Source organism: Microcaecilia unicolor, chromosome 11, assembly GCF_901765095.1.
Source record: "Microcaecilia unicolor chromosome 11, aMicUni1.1, whole genome shotgun sequence".
In the NCBI taxonomy this organism is placed as follows: Eukaryota; Metazoa; Chordata; class Amphibia; order Gymnophiona; family Siphonopidae; genus Microcaecilia; species Microcaecilia unicolor.
The window spans coordinates 76,137,545-76,152,520 of NC_044041.1; the positions used below are offsets into that span (position 1 = coordinate 76,137,545).

Genomic DNA, 14,976 nt, shown 5'->3' on the forward strand with positions numbered 1-14,976 from the left:
TATTGTCGGAAGGGAACTGCAACCACTTTGCCAGGCCTGTCAGGTGCTCACTACAGCTCTCTTGTGTTCTGCTCCTTCCAGCACACAGCCCAGGCTGGGGAGAGGGGTGGAAAGGAGTCTGCATTACAAATTATTATAAGGGAGAGGAGAACAGAGGGGTGGGCAAGACAATGACCCACCAAACCACCAATTAGAGCAGTCCTGGCATCCAGCCCATATAAGATTTTTAAAAAATGTGGAAAAACATTGCTTTGAGTGAACATATCCTATATAATAAAAAGCACCTCCAACGTTCTGAAGCTGACTCCGTAAAAGTGAAGCTTTGACGGGTTCGTGCTCCTGCTGTATCCATCTCCTGAAATGACGTCACGCACTTTTGGGTTTGTCACAAACAGCAGTGACCAATCACTGGAAGGGAACACTGCAGAGTTGCTGTCTTGTCTGAAAGGAAGGTGAGCCCTTAGGTCCCGCAAGGCCCCGAAGGACCTCAGAGGACAGCTGTGCAACCCCAAGTCTTCACCCGCGGCGACCGCCGTTCACCGAGGGTTGAGCCCCCAGCTGCGGGCGGCCAACGGGACTTCCGGAACCGCGGGGTTGACAAACTGACCCAATACTGGAACCAGGAGCCAAGAGGGCAGGTGGAAAACAGAGGAGTCCAAAACAGGCAACAGGTCAGGGCAGGCAGCTCACAGCGTAGTCGAAACAGGCAATAGGTCAAGGCAGGCGGCTAGCAGAGAAGTCCAGGAACAATGCAAAGGTCAAAACCAGGAGCGCAAGGAAAGCAAACTGGAAACTAGAACACACGGAGACTGGCCTCGGGAAACAGAACCTGAAGCAATGTCCTGTCTCAGGCCCGCTCCTTAAATACTGTCAGCATTCAACCGCCCAGCCCCAGCCGACATGGCCGGCCAATCGGAACCCAGTTACTGACGAAATCCTTCTGATTGGTTCTGTCCGACCTCCCAGGCGGGACTACAGCATCGGCCTCCCAATCTATCTCCTCTAAGGCGGAGCTTCGGATTCCCGCGCCTGAAAGTGGAGGAGACGCCGTCCACTGCGTCTCGGCGCCATTCTCTCCACTGGTGCAAGCACGGACCTCATAGCCGGCGATCGAGGCCCCGGAAGCCGCGATCACCGGCCTACGGCCTATGGCCTCGGCCCCGGACTGGGTGGCCATCACCACGGCGAGCCCTGGCTCTCCGCCGCGGCCTCAAGAAGGCCAGCCCTCGCCGCAATGGACACCGGCTCCCACCTCCCGCAGAGGAGCAGCCGGAGGGAGTGACGGATGTGACAGTTGCCAGGCAATGAGACGCGATTTCACACGCATGAGGGTGTCGTCGTCCCTCCCTTCCTCCCTCCCTCCCTTCCAGTTCCAGGCCCCCTCCCTCCAAATTTTAAAAGTCATCTTCACTTATCGGGTTTACGGCGGCCAGTAGCAGCGGTAAAAGGCGTGCAGGCTCGGCTCTTCTCTCTCTCTCTCTCAGCTCTGGAGCCCTTGCGGAAACAGGAAATGAAGGCGGGACCAGAGCTGAGAGAGAAGGGCCGAGCCTGCACGCCTTTTACTGCTGCTGACGGCCGCCGTAACCCTGACTTGGTAAGTGAAGATGACTTCTAAAATTCGGAGGGAGGGGTGCTGGAACTGGAAGGGAGGGAGGGAGGAAGGAAGGGAGGGATGATGACCCTGGAACTGGGAGGGAGGGGGTGATCCTGGAACTCGGAGGGAGGGAGGGAGGGAGGGGGACCCTGAAACTTGGGGAGAGGGAGGGAGAAGGACCCTGAAACTCAGAGGGAGGGGGGAACCTGAAACTTGGTCCCCTGAAACTCGGAGAGAGGGAGTGAGGGGGACCCTGAAACTTGGAGAGAGGGAGGGAGGGAGGGAGGGGGGAACCTGAAACTCGGTCCCCTGGATCTTGGAGGGAGGTGATGACCCTGGAACTCGGAGGGAGGGGGGGACAACCCTGGAAGTCAGAGGGAGGAAGGGGGGATGACCCTGGAACTTGGAGGGGGGGGATGACCCTGGAACTCGGAGGGAGGGAGGGAATAACCCTGGAGCTGGGAGGGACGGAGGGAGGGAGGGGGAGGACGACCCTGGAACTCAGAGGGAAGGAGGGAGGGGATGATCCTGGAACTCGGAGTGAGGGAGGGAGGGGGGACAACCCTGGAACTTGGAGGGAGGGAGGGGACTACTACTACTACTATTTATCATTTCTATAGCGCTACAAGGCATACGCACGACCCTGGAACTCGGAGGGAGGTAGTGGACGAACCTGGAACTCGGAGGGAGGGGACGGACAACCCTGGAACGCAGAGGGAGGGGACGACCCTGGAACTCGGAGGGAGGGGACGACCCTGGAACTCGGAGGGAGGGAGGGAGGGAGGGGACAATGACTCTGGAACTCGGAGGGAGGGAGGGGGGACGACCCTGAAACTCAGAGGGAGCGAGGGGGATGACCCTGGAACTCGGAGGGAGGGGGACCCTGGAACTGGGAGGAAGGGAGGGAGGGAGGGCCCATGGCACACACTCTCATTCTCACACACACACTCTCTCTCTCACAGACACACTCGCACCCAGTCTCACTCTCTCTCTGTCACACACACACACTCGCACATTCACTCTCTCTCTCTCACACAGTCACTCTCACACACACTCTATCAAACATACACACTCCAAGGAAAACCTTGCTAGCGCCTGTTTCATTTGTGTCAGAAATGGGCCTTTTTTTACTAGTGGGATATATAAATAGATATGTATTTATTAAAATAGGCAGCCACCTCAAGGATGGAAATCTATCTGTTAAGACACAGAGAGACATGTTGAAGGATACACACAGAGTTAGTATAAGAGCTGGGAATCCCAGAGAAGCTCATGTAATCCAAACAACACTATCTCCCCTTAGCAATAACATTCATTCCTATTTCTTCTTTCAATTTCACTGTATTTTATTACTTGCAGGTGGCAGCTGCAGAAACTGAAGGAGCCATTTCAGAAAATTAAAACAGCATTTCCTTTAAATAAAATAATCTAATATCAATTTTATGGTTGTTTAGCATGGAAGCTTCCACATAGCTCAGGAAGCAGACACAGGCTGCCTGTCTAGCTGTCCATCTGTCCATCTCTGTACTTCTGGAATCTCAGTTAATGTGGCAATTTGTGATGCTAGGGACTGCATGCACAGTGCCAAAGTGCTCTTCCAACCCACTCTGTAAATATCTACATGGAACTAACCATACAGATCCAAGGTGGAAAATAAAAAAAAGTTAATGCACCTTAAAGCACCCAAGGAATCATTACCCCTTTCCTAAGAATAAAGGAATTTCAGCTTTAGCTCACAGTACATGACACAAATTAATATATAAATGCCAGAAAGCATGATCCCTGGAAGACTGTTGCTGCACTGCATAGCGGTTTAAATTACAGGACACATAGGATCACCAAGGCAAAGAGAAGAAATCCATTCTGCTGTGGTTTCTTCTTGTCTCCTGTTGTCAAAAACAGAACTTCAAATCCCATGAACACAAAGAGCTCCTTCTGACTGGAGACAGCAAGAAAGCTTTATCCTGTCCTTAGAGTCCACCTCCTGTACTAAGGGACCGATGCTCAAAAGTCACTGTTAAAATCTGCGTGCGTTTAGATCCATGGTTGAAACTACTGATTTCGAAATAGCAAGTGATGCTCAAAGAAAATCACATGCAAATAAGCTGCACGCAATTTCAGCGAGCAGCTCAGTAGGGAAAGCACCCAGTGCATGCTTTACATGCTTAGAACAGTCACTAGCTAAGCGTCGTTGCTGTATGCATGCCCATGAAAAAAAAAGCTACAATGCATGTGCCATGGACGCACCTTCACAACGTGCTTCAGCCGTTTTTTTTTTAGGTCCATGACAACTTTTTTACAGTTTCTTTTTGTAGGGTTCCACGACAAATGTCACACCCCGGGGGGAGGGGGAATTATTGTTTATATGTGCATGTATGTAGTGGCGTACCAAGGGGGGGCGGTGGGGGCGGTCTGCCCCGGGTGTATGCCGCTGGGGGGGTGCCGTGGCGCGCGCCTGTTGCCCTGTCTCCGAGTTCACAATTTGCATGTGTTCACTGCTCCCTCTGAGTCTGCCCCGGAACAGGTTACTTCCTGTTCCGGGGCAGACTCAGAGGGAGCAGTGAACACATGTGAATTGCGAACTCGGAGACAGGGCAACAGGCGTGCGCCGCGGCACCCCCCCCCAGCGGCATGTACCCAGGGGGGGTGTCATTTACCTGGGGGGGGAAGAGGTGTCATTTCGCCGGGGGGGGGGGTCGCATCGGCGATCCGCCCCGGGTGTCAGCTAGAGTCAGAACGCCACTGCATGTATGAAAGCCATGTGTAGCTTTGTCCTGCCCTGGTTTTACAGCCTGCTTCACTGACACAAACTATTCAATAATTACTGTGGATTCTTTTGGATTCGTATTAGGTAAATGAGACTTTTATTAGAGGTTATAAAATCTAAAATACACAATGATGTATATATATATATATACAATGATTAAGCTATATACAATGATTATAACTGAAAAGAAACAATACCAATAAACAATCATTACATCACTGGTCCCTACATCCAAGCAATGCTAGGAGTTTTTAGACCAGGAAAAGAAACAATATTACACTATAATATACATACATTCATCACTGGTTCTTGCATCATTTAGGCTTTTTATATCAGCTGAGAGAAGCCCCTTTTTCAGCAAAGTCAGAGTTTGACCAGGAGTCTGGTTCTATGCAATGCGTCCACCCATAGATGAGCTTCCAGCTTCACTGTAAAAGGCCCCCCTTTTTAATAGACTTAGAACTCATGTTCAGAGCTAAGGAAAATTACAGAATGCTTAAGAATTTCTCTGTTTTGGTAAACAAGCCACACTGTAGGAATGTGGTCACATGTTTCTCAGTTCAGGTGGCCAGTCTGAACTCGAAACAGGCTCCACCTCTCCCTTCACATACCAAATTAGTTAGAGCTGTGTCTTATCTTCTACATTCCAACTTATTTTCACACAATCAAAGTTAAACAATCATTTTTAAGCAGAATTACTTCTAATCAAAAATAAAGACCCCTTGTGCACTTGTCGGTCAAGGCAGAGTTGAAAAACAATCTTTAAAATTCACTTCTATTACAAGCTTTTTATTCCAACTGCGGGTGCCATGGACATGCCTCCACAAAGTGCTTCAGCCTTTTTTTTTGTTCCATGACAACTTTTCCACAGTGCTGTTCTGTGTGAGACATACGCACGTGGCATATTTAACACACATGTGCAAATACTATTACAGTATGACAGCAGACTGCTCTGCTGAAAAGTCGCCATCATGCTACAACAGCTCCAGATCACCCATAAAAATTTGCATGTTAAAGGTAGGCGCTTCTTTCTGTGCATTGCTCGCAATAGCTGTTCATCGTTCGGAATGCTCATTTTAATACTAATCAGCTTGTTGTAATACATTTGCATTGGATTATTATTGACTGCTATCATGAACAGTAAGATCAATTCAGAACCCCTTTGTGCATCACTCGCTGAATAAAATGAATGCTAAACTGGCAAGAAGAACCAGTCTTAATTTGTGCATCGGCCCCTTAGTGATTAAAGAACTGTGTTTGTGTCACTTTCCCACCCAGAAAGAAGATCAGTCAGTGCCAAACACTTTGTTCTGTGAACTGGACTGGACCAGACCTGAGATTTCAGGCTCACCTATCAACGGACATTGGGGCACAAAGGTGAGAGTAAATTGACTGGGAAAGCCTGGTATCTGTCTGTGTGTGTCGCTGCTGCCTGTGATGTAGCTGTTCTGCAGTATTAACATCCCATTTTCAGGGAGGTCATTTTCACGTTATGATTCTCTTTTAAATTTTGGAGTTTCCTTACTTTCCATTGCCCTTCTACCATCTTTATTTATTTAGATTTTGCTTGCACCTTTTTCAGTAGCTCAAAGCAAGTTGCATTCATATTCAGTAAGTATTTCCCTGTCCCCGGTGGGCTTGTAATCTAAGCGGCCCTTTTACTAAAGGGTTGTCATGTGGCAACCTGGAACCACCACAGGCTCAATGCAGGTGTCGGCTGTAGTTCCACCCCCAGCATGCACCATTTCCATTGCTAGTGGAAATATTAAAAAAATATTTTTGCAGGGTGTTACCCGTTGGCAAATGGGCAGCATCATGCGCTTCCCAGTTACCACCAGGTTAGCATGGGAGCCCATACCGCCACCTCAATGGGTAGCGGTAAGTGTTCCCCCCCCCCCCCCAAGCAAATGCAAACTTACCGCATGGCCAGTTCTTTTTTTGGCTTTTTAACCTGCTGCGGTAAAATGGGCCCTGGCACGTGGCAAATGGCTGCAGGGCCCCTTTTAAAAGGGCCCCTAAGGGAGGAAGTCACTAATATGGGCTACTGTTATGATGTGTTATTTTACTGTTAATCCTAGTTATTAGTAAAAATAGCACAAGTTAGTGGTAAAATAAACACATCTTAACATTGATAACTATGTCACTAATTTGTACCTGAGGCAATGGAGAATTAACCCCCGCATTCTATATATGATAGAGGTCTATAAGATAATGAGTGGAACGGAACGGGTCGATGTTGAGCGTCTGTTTACGCTTTCCAAAAATACTAGGACAAGGGGGCATGTGATGAAGCTGCAGTGTGGTAAATCTAAAATGAATCGGAGGAAATGTATCTTCACTTAACGCGTAGTTAAACTCTGGAATTCGCTGCCGGAAAAGGTGGTTAAGGCAGTTAACTTAGCGGACTTCTAAAAAGGGTTGGACGGCTTCCTGGAGGAAAAAGCCATAGAACGTTATTGAATGGATGAGGAAATAACGCAGTATTTCTAGGATGGGCGGGACAAATTGCTTGTTCTTTTGACCGCTGTCGGTGACAGGGTGCTGGGCTCGATGGACCCTTGGTCTGTCCCAGCATGGTGATGCTTATGTACTTATCTACTTGTCGTTAGGTGCGTAGCGAATCTTTGGCATGAAAAAGCATTCTCACAGATATAAAGCACTGAAACAGGGCAGAAATAGCAGATCTGTGTGAAAGCACACTTGCACACCCATTTATAGAATAGCGCCAAAGTGTTTCTGCCTGGATCTGCAAAGGGAGCATAAGGATGGATGGGGCATGGGTGGGCCAGGGGCGTGCTCTTAAAACGTGCGCAGTGTTATAAGATAGTGCAGATCCATGCCCAGCTTGCACGCCAGGGTTTCACCCGGTTTCAGTTGGTATAGATCCTTGCGCCCAAAGTTAAGCGCGGATCCAGGCGCTGCGTGCTATTCTATAAAGATCACCATCCCGGAGCACCCTTTATAGAATACCGTTCAGCACCAGTTTTTTTATCACCAAATTTTTAGCGCCATTTACTGAATCCAGCCTGAAGGGGCCCTTTTGCAACAGGGTTGGCAAGTGGCAACAGGCTTGCTGCACACCAATCCAGAACTGCCACAGGACTCTGGTGGTATTTCCCACCCCCCAGCAAACACCATTTCCGGCACTACAAAAATATTTTCTATTTTTGTAGTGCCAGTGCTTACCCAGTGGTAATCAGGCAGTGCCGCACACTTCTCGGTTACTGTTGAGTTAGCGCGGGAGCCCTTACCTCAGTGGGTGGCGGTAAGTGCTTCCCCCTGAAACGGCTGCGCGGCAAGTGGTTCACTTACCACATGGCCATTTCTTTTTGAGAAAAAAAGACAGCCTTTTACCTGCTGCAGTAAAAGGAGGCCTCAGTGCGCATCAAAACACGTGCTGACGCTTTTACCGCAGCTTAGTAAAAAGGACTCCTAATTTACTTGTCCAAGATCACAAAGAGCAGCGACAGGATTCAAATTGTGCTTTCCTGGTTGTCAGCCCAGTGCTCTAACCATTATGCTACTCCGCCACTCCTTCTGGCCTATTCCGTCTACTACTACTACTACTACTACTTAACATTTCTAGACTCTGGCCTTAGAGTCCCCTCTAAGCTTGGACACTGTATGACTGACTCTTCTGTCCTCTGTTCCCCCTCTAATTTGTTACAGGGAGGGAGCACAGGCAGCTGCAGGGTCCCTATTGATCAGAGGTTATAGAAATAGAATTCTGGAGAAAAAATTAACACCTGCACAGAATTTCTCACCCTCTAAATAATTTGTTTATTTAGATTTTGCTCACACCTTTTTTTTTCAGTAGTAGTTCAAGGTGAGTTACATTCAGATACACTGGATATTTCTCTGTCCCAGGAGGGCTCACAATCTAAGTTTGTACCTGAGGCAATGGAGGGTTAAGTGACTTGCCCAAGATTAACATAGTAACATAGTGATGATGGCAGAAAAAGACCTGCACGGTCCATCTAGTCTGCCCAACAATTTAAACTCATATGTGCTACTTTATGTGTATACAGTGGTGGAAATAAGTATTTGATCCCTTGCTGATTTTGTAAGTTTGCCCACTGACAAAGACATGAGCAGCCCATAATTGAAGGGTAGGTTATTGGTAACAGTGAGAGATAGCACATCACAAATTAAATCCGGAAAATCACATTGTGGAAAGTATATGAATTTATTTGCATTCTGCAGAGGGAAATAAGTATTTAATCCCTCTGGCAAACAAGACCTAATACTTGGTGGCAAAACCCTTGTTGGCAAGCACAGCGGTCAGACGTCTTCTGTAGTTGATGATGAGGTTTGCACACATGTCAGGAGGAATTTTGGTCCGCTCCTCTTTGCAGATCATCTCTAAATCATTAAGAGTTCTGGGCTGTCGCTTGGCAACTCGCAGCTTCAGCTCCCTCCATAAGTTTTCAATGGGATTAAGGTCTGGTGACTGGCTAGGCCACTCCATGACCCTAATGTGCTTCTTCCTGAGCCACTCCTTTGTTGCCTTGGCTGTATGTTTTGGGTCATTGTCGTGCTGGAAGACCCAGCCACGACCCATTTTTAAGGCCCTGGCGGAGGGAAGGAGGTTGTCACTCAGAATTGTACGGTACATGGCCCCATCCATTCTCCCATTGATGCGGTGAAGTAGTCCTGTGCCCTTAGCAGAGAAACACCCCCAAAACATAACATTTCCACCTCCATGCTTGACAGTGGGGACGGTGTTCTTTGGGTCATAGGCAGCATTTCTCTTCCTCCAAACACGGCGAGTTGAGTTCATGCCAAAGAGCTCAATTTTTGTCTCATCTGACCACAGCACCTTCTCCCAATCACTCTCGGCATCATCCAGGTGTTCACTGGCAAACTTCAGACGGGCCGTCACATGTGCCTTCCGGAGCAGGGGGACCTTGCGGGCACTGCAGGATTGCAATCCGTTATGTCGTAATGTGTTACCAATGGTTTTCGTGGTGACAGTGGTCCCAGCTGCCTTGAGATCATTGACAAGTTCCCCCCTTGTAGTTGTAGGCTGATTTCTAACCTTCCTCATGATCAAGGATACCCCACGAGGTGAGATTTTGCGTGGAGCCCCAGATCTTTGTCGATTGACAGTCATTTTGTACTTCTTCCATTTTCTTACTATGGCACCAACAGTTGTCTCCTTCTCGCCCAGCGTCTTACTGATGGTTTTGTAGCCCATTCCAGCCTTGTGCAGGTGTATGATCTTGTCCCTGACATCCTTAGACAGCTCCTTGCTCTTGGCCATTTTGTAGAGGTTAGAGTCTGACTGATTCACTGAGTCTGTGGACAGGTGTCTTTCATACAGGTGACCATTGCCGACAGCTGTCTGTCATGCAGGTAACGAGTTGATTTGGAGCATCTACCTGGTCTGTAGGGGCCAGATCTCTTACTGGTTGGTGGGGGATCAAATACTTATTTCCCTCTGCAGAATGCAAATAAATTCATATACTTTCCACAATGTGATTTTCCGGATTTAATTTGTGATGTGCTATCTCTCACTGTTACCAATAACCTACCCTTCAATTATGGGCTGCTCATGTCTTTGTCAGTGGGCAAACTTACAAAATCAGCAAGGGATCAAATACTTATTTCCACCACTGTACCTAACCTTGATTTGTTTCTGCCATTTTCAGGGCACAGACCGTAGAAGTCTGCCCAGAACAAGGCCCACCTCCCAACCACCAGCCCCGCCTCCCCCCACCGGCTCTGCCACCCAATCTCAGCTAAGCTTCTGAGGATCCATTCCTTCCGAAGGATTCCTTTATGTTTATTATTATTATTAGCATTTGTATAGCGCTACCAGACGCACGCAGCACTGAACACCTGATAGAAAGAGACACGCATTTTTTAATTCCGTTACCGTTTTCATCTCCACCACCTCCTGCGGGAGGGCATTCCAAGTATCCACCACTCTCTCCGTGAAAAAATACTTCCTGACATTTTTCTTGAGTCTGCCCCCCCCCCCCTTCAATCTCATTTCATGTCCTCTCGTTTTACTGCCTTCCCATCTCCGGAAAAGGTTCGTTCGCGGATTTATACCTTTCAAATATTTGAACGTCTGTATCATATCATCCCTGTTTCTCCTCTCCTCCAGGGTATACATGTTCAGATGTGCAAGTCTCTCCTCATACGTCTTGTAATGCAAATCCCATACCATTTTTGTAGCTTTTCTTTGCACTGCTTCAATTCTTTTACATCCTTAGCAAGATACGGCCTCCAAAACTGGACACAATACTCCAGGTGTGCAAGGAACAGCAGTGGGATTTGAACCAGCTACCTCTGGATTACAAGACTGGTGCTCTAACCACTAGGCCACTCCATGAATTTTGGATGAAAGATAGAAAATGGCAATACTCATTGTGGACTATGGGTGAATTAATAAACATTTACTATTTTCCATTTTGTGTTTCACAAATTCCACCTCTTTCCCCTCATCATTCCATGTGGTTTTAAAATTCTGCAGGGAATTGAGCCAGGCAGTCTATTGTCACAAATGTCTTCACAGTTTTGTTCCTTTTCCAATTTTTTTTTAATTATATCCCATGCCATCCACCATTCTGAGCGGGTTACATGAAAACAAACAAAAAAATAAAATGAAAGACTACACCAGACAGGAAGGGAGAAATATGAGCCTATCAACATATTTATTTATTTATTTATTTATTTTTAATCATTTAAATTTCACTTAGACCAAAACAGATTACAATAAAAACATACCTAAAAGAGATTAAAACAAGCAGTCATACAATCCATACCAAACTGAGAGCAAACACACTGTATCCTGTGCTTTATGCAGAAAAAGCTTCCAAAAAATTATTCAGCTGGTGATGGTGAGCATTTTCCTGCCCACGGCCACCATTATTCCTGGATAGTCAATGCCGGGTCCTGTCCAGGCTTTGGTATTTAAGGGCCCTTTTACTAAACTATGGTTAAAAGTGCCCTGCACTAGTAGCGAGGGTGTTTTTCCCACTCTCTGAGCTCTTTTTACTACAGTAGGTAAAAAGGCTGAAAACAGAAATGGCCATGCAGTAAGATTGAACTTATCACGTGACCATGCAGGGGGGAGCACTTACCGTCATCCATTGATGTAGCAGTAACGGCTCCCACGCTAACCTGGCAGTAACCAGGCAGCACGTGGCGCTGCCCAATTACCACCAGGTAATTTTGCCGCACGTCCATTTTCAGCCAAAATTTTAAAAAGGCATTTTTTACAGGCGCGCTGAAAAATGGATCTGCGTGCGCCCAAAACATGCGCCTACACTAGCGCAGCCCATTTTTTTAGCGCACCTTAGGAAAAGGACCCTTTAGATTGTTAGACCTCCAGGGACAGGGAAATACCCAGCATACCTGAATGTAACTCACCTTGAGCTACTACTGAAAAGGTGTGAGCAAAGTCCAAATAAACAATTAAAGATTCTCAGATGAATTAGTGATGGGATTTTAAACTGCACTCTATGGAGTGTTTTCAATTACAGGACTAATATGAACAGATTTAGAAACTCTAGTTATCAGTTTGGCCACAACATTCTGAATAAGCTGCAAAGTCTGAAGACCAAATGATGAGATACCCAAATACAATGAACTGCAGTAGTATATTTTCATCAAAATTAAACTTTGCACAACTGTCCTGAAATCTTAAGCAGGAAACCTTGACTTCAACTTACTTCAGTGGCGTAGCCACAGGTGGGCCTGGGGGGCGGGGCCCACCCAATTAGGGCTCAGGCCCACCCAACAGCAGCACACGTATTAGCGGTAGCAGGTGGGGATCCCAAGCTCCGCCAGCAGAAGACTTCCCCCTGATGGTAATGAAATCGCTATTCTCCAGGATACCAGCACCTGCACATGCTCAGCTTTCAGCGCATGCCTGCTGCAGACTGCTAAGGTGGAAAGAAGCGTTTTCCCACCAACTGAGAGTTTTTTTTGATGGTGGGTGAAGGGGAGAACACTTGGTGCCCACCCACTTCTTGCCTAGGCCCACCCAAAATCTGTTGTCTGGCTACGCCCCTGAAGTCAAAGTTGAAAAAAAAAAAGAAGTATTCACAACTTGATATACCTGATTTTACATTATCAAACCTGAATCCAAAAGATCACCCAAACTTTTGGGGCCCCCTTTACCAAGCTGCAGCAAAAGGGGGCCTGCACTGGCATTGGCACATGTTTTTGGCGCGTGCCAAGGCCCCCTTTTACTGCAGCGGGTAAAAGGTAGGTCTTTCTTTTTTTCAGGAAATGGCCGTGCGGCCGCATGGCCATTTTGGTGGGGAGCCTTACCGACACCCATCGAGGTGACGGGAAGGGCTTCCACGCTAATCCAGTGGTAAACAGGCAGCGTGCAGCACTTTCCAATTTCCGCTGGGTAGACACGGGCGCTACAAAAATAAAAAAAATTTGTATCACTGGATATGACTCACCCTGGGGGGGTGGGAACTACCACTGGGCTTCTGCGGTAGGCTGACGGTACTTCCTTTCTAGTGAACGGTAAGCCCGTGTTGGGCTTACCGCCACTTTGTAAAACATAACCTCCATCTTTGACAAATTCAATAGTGAACAAATAAGTCTTCAGCGCAAGTCTGAAATGTAGGTAGGACCATTCCGTACGAAGAGAGAACGGCAACGAGTTCCAAAGAGTTGGGCTAAGAGAAAAGACAGCAGACTGGCAAGTACTTTGAAGTCTGGAGTGAGCTACAGCAGGAGTGGTCAACTGATTTTGAGTAGAAGAACACAAAAGGCGAACAGGGTTATAAGGAATAATCAGAGATGTTATAGCTGGCAGGCAAATTAATCCAACCTTTTATCCTGTCCAACTTGCCTGGATAACTAGCTGGCCCTGAATATCAGTGGAACCCGGTTAGTTTCTAGCTCAGCCTGTGCTGCACCACTGAGCAGATATTCAGCAGCAAGATCTGGTGAAGTCCTGCTGAATATCTGGCCAGAACTAGGGTAACCTCTCACTGAATACTGATCTTTGTAGTGCTGCTTACTTCCCTCGTTCAGGATACAATGCAAAATTTTAATTTTATGTTTCTTTAACAGATTCTTGATATAACACCTTTCTGTGGTGCAATCAAAACAGTTTACATATTAACACGCAGGTTCTTTCACTGTCCCTAGTGGGCTCAAAATCTGTTTTGTATCAGGGCAACAGAGGGTTAAGTGCCTTGCCCACAGTCACAAGGAGCATCAAATTCAGCCCTGCAGGTTCTCAGCCCACTGCACTAACCATTAGGCTACTCCTCAGTGAACAGTTTTCTGAATGATAAATATTTTGTGTAACATTTGCACCTCCTTCAGCTTTCTTTGGGCTTAGAGCAGAGGGCCAAGGGCTTAGTCTTCAAAGATGTGTGCATTGCCTTGACATCTCTTTCCTTCCCATTGGCAGGAGGAAGAACGCAAACAATAGAGAAGAATTATCCAAGTCAGATGCCATCATTACATCACTTCCAAAGAGTGCCATCAATATATGACATCTAAAAGACCAGTTGACCCATCCGGTCTGCCCAGTTTTTCTGTCCAGATGCCAAGGATATATCCCAGGTGCAAGTCACAGAATGTGGGGTATCACTCCTATCCAGCCACATCTTGCAGTAATCCAAAAGCTGCCATCATGAGCTTGGCTGTTGCCCATACATCCAACTTCTTACATCTCCCTGGTGTTTCCGGATGGTGCTCCCCCACCAAACAGTGACCTGATCAATACAAGGAATGCACAGCCTGCAGACACACCAAAGTGCCTGAGCATCTGCATGTTTGTTACGCCTTGCAGCCTGCCAGAGACAGACCCAGCTGCCGATTAGTCCTTCCACCGTGTCATCTCGTTGTTTGTACCTTATGCTTTCTTGAAATCACAAGGTTGGATATCATTATATCTCTGTTAAATCATGCTTAAAAAAAAGACCTCATGCCATATGTTCAGTATCCGTTATTGTAACTGCACACATAAACCTTGCTTAATAAAAACAAACAAAGAATGATTAAAGAAACACAACTGACCATATATATAAAGAAATTCAAATAAATGTAAATTCTATAACCTTTGATGTGGTTGTGTTTTTTTATATTGCTTTCAGTCGCTTTGTTCACAGGTGTTTAGATTTTAGAGTCGATTGTGTAGGGCAGGTACTCATCACTGCAGTGGGAGGTACCAGAACAAGGGGGGTCTCTCAAAGCTCATTTTAGCCACACCTTCATCCTGCACAGTCTGCAAAGGAACCGTGACTGCGATTCAAGGAGTGCAAAAACATGATGAAAGTGAATTTGAACCAAGTTTCCTTATACTTTACATGCTTTGCTGTTAACCATACGAATGGCAGTTTGGAAAGTTCCTACATCAGCTGTGAATGCAGAAAGTCTCACCACATATATGGAGGGGCACACCAGCTTGAACCAGTGGCATAGCCATGAGGAGGGTCTCAGGGTACTGGTCCCTTCATCTTCAGCTCGCGACCCCTCTGCTTTCCTGACTGGTGGAGATGCCAAAGCCTCACCAGCCGAAGACCTCTCCTGCCTGAGTCGTGCCTGCAGCAGCACTTATTCGGCAGGTGAGCTTCAGCCACTAATGCTGGCTCTTTCATACTTGCTCAGTCAGGTCTAACTGAGCATG

At 47.0% G+C, this 14,976-nt stretch overlaps 1 protein-coding gene across 3 annotated transcripts in view; it reads left to right on the forward strand.

Annotated features, from left to right (window-relative positions):
• The window catches only part of LOC115480561 (retinal homeobox protein Rx1-like), a 118,289-nt gene extending 103,973 nt beyond the window's left edge, over positions 1 to 14,316 (forward strand). For all 3 annotated transcript variants that reach the window (XM_030219326.1, XM_030219325.1, XM_030219327.1), the window contains 2 exons: positions 5,640 to 5,738; positions 13,756 to 14,316. In XM_030219326.1, coding sequence (XP_030075186.1) covers positions 5,640 to 5,738; positions 13,756 to 13,776 — 120 coding nt within the window. In that variant the 3' untranslated portion in view covers positions 13,777 to 14,316. The remainder of the gene's footprint in view (positions 1 to 5,639; positions 5,739 to 13,755) is intronic.
• Positions 14,317 to 14,976: the final 660 nt, after the last annotated feature.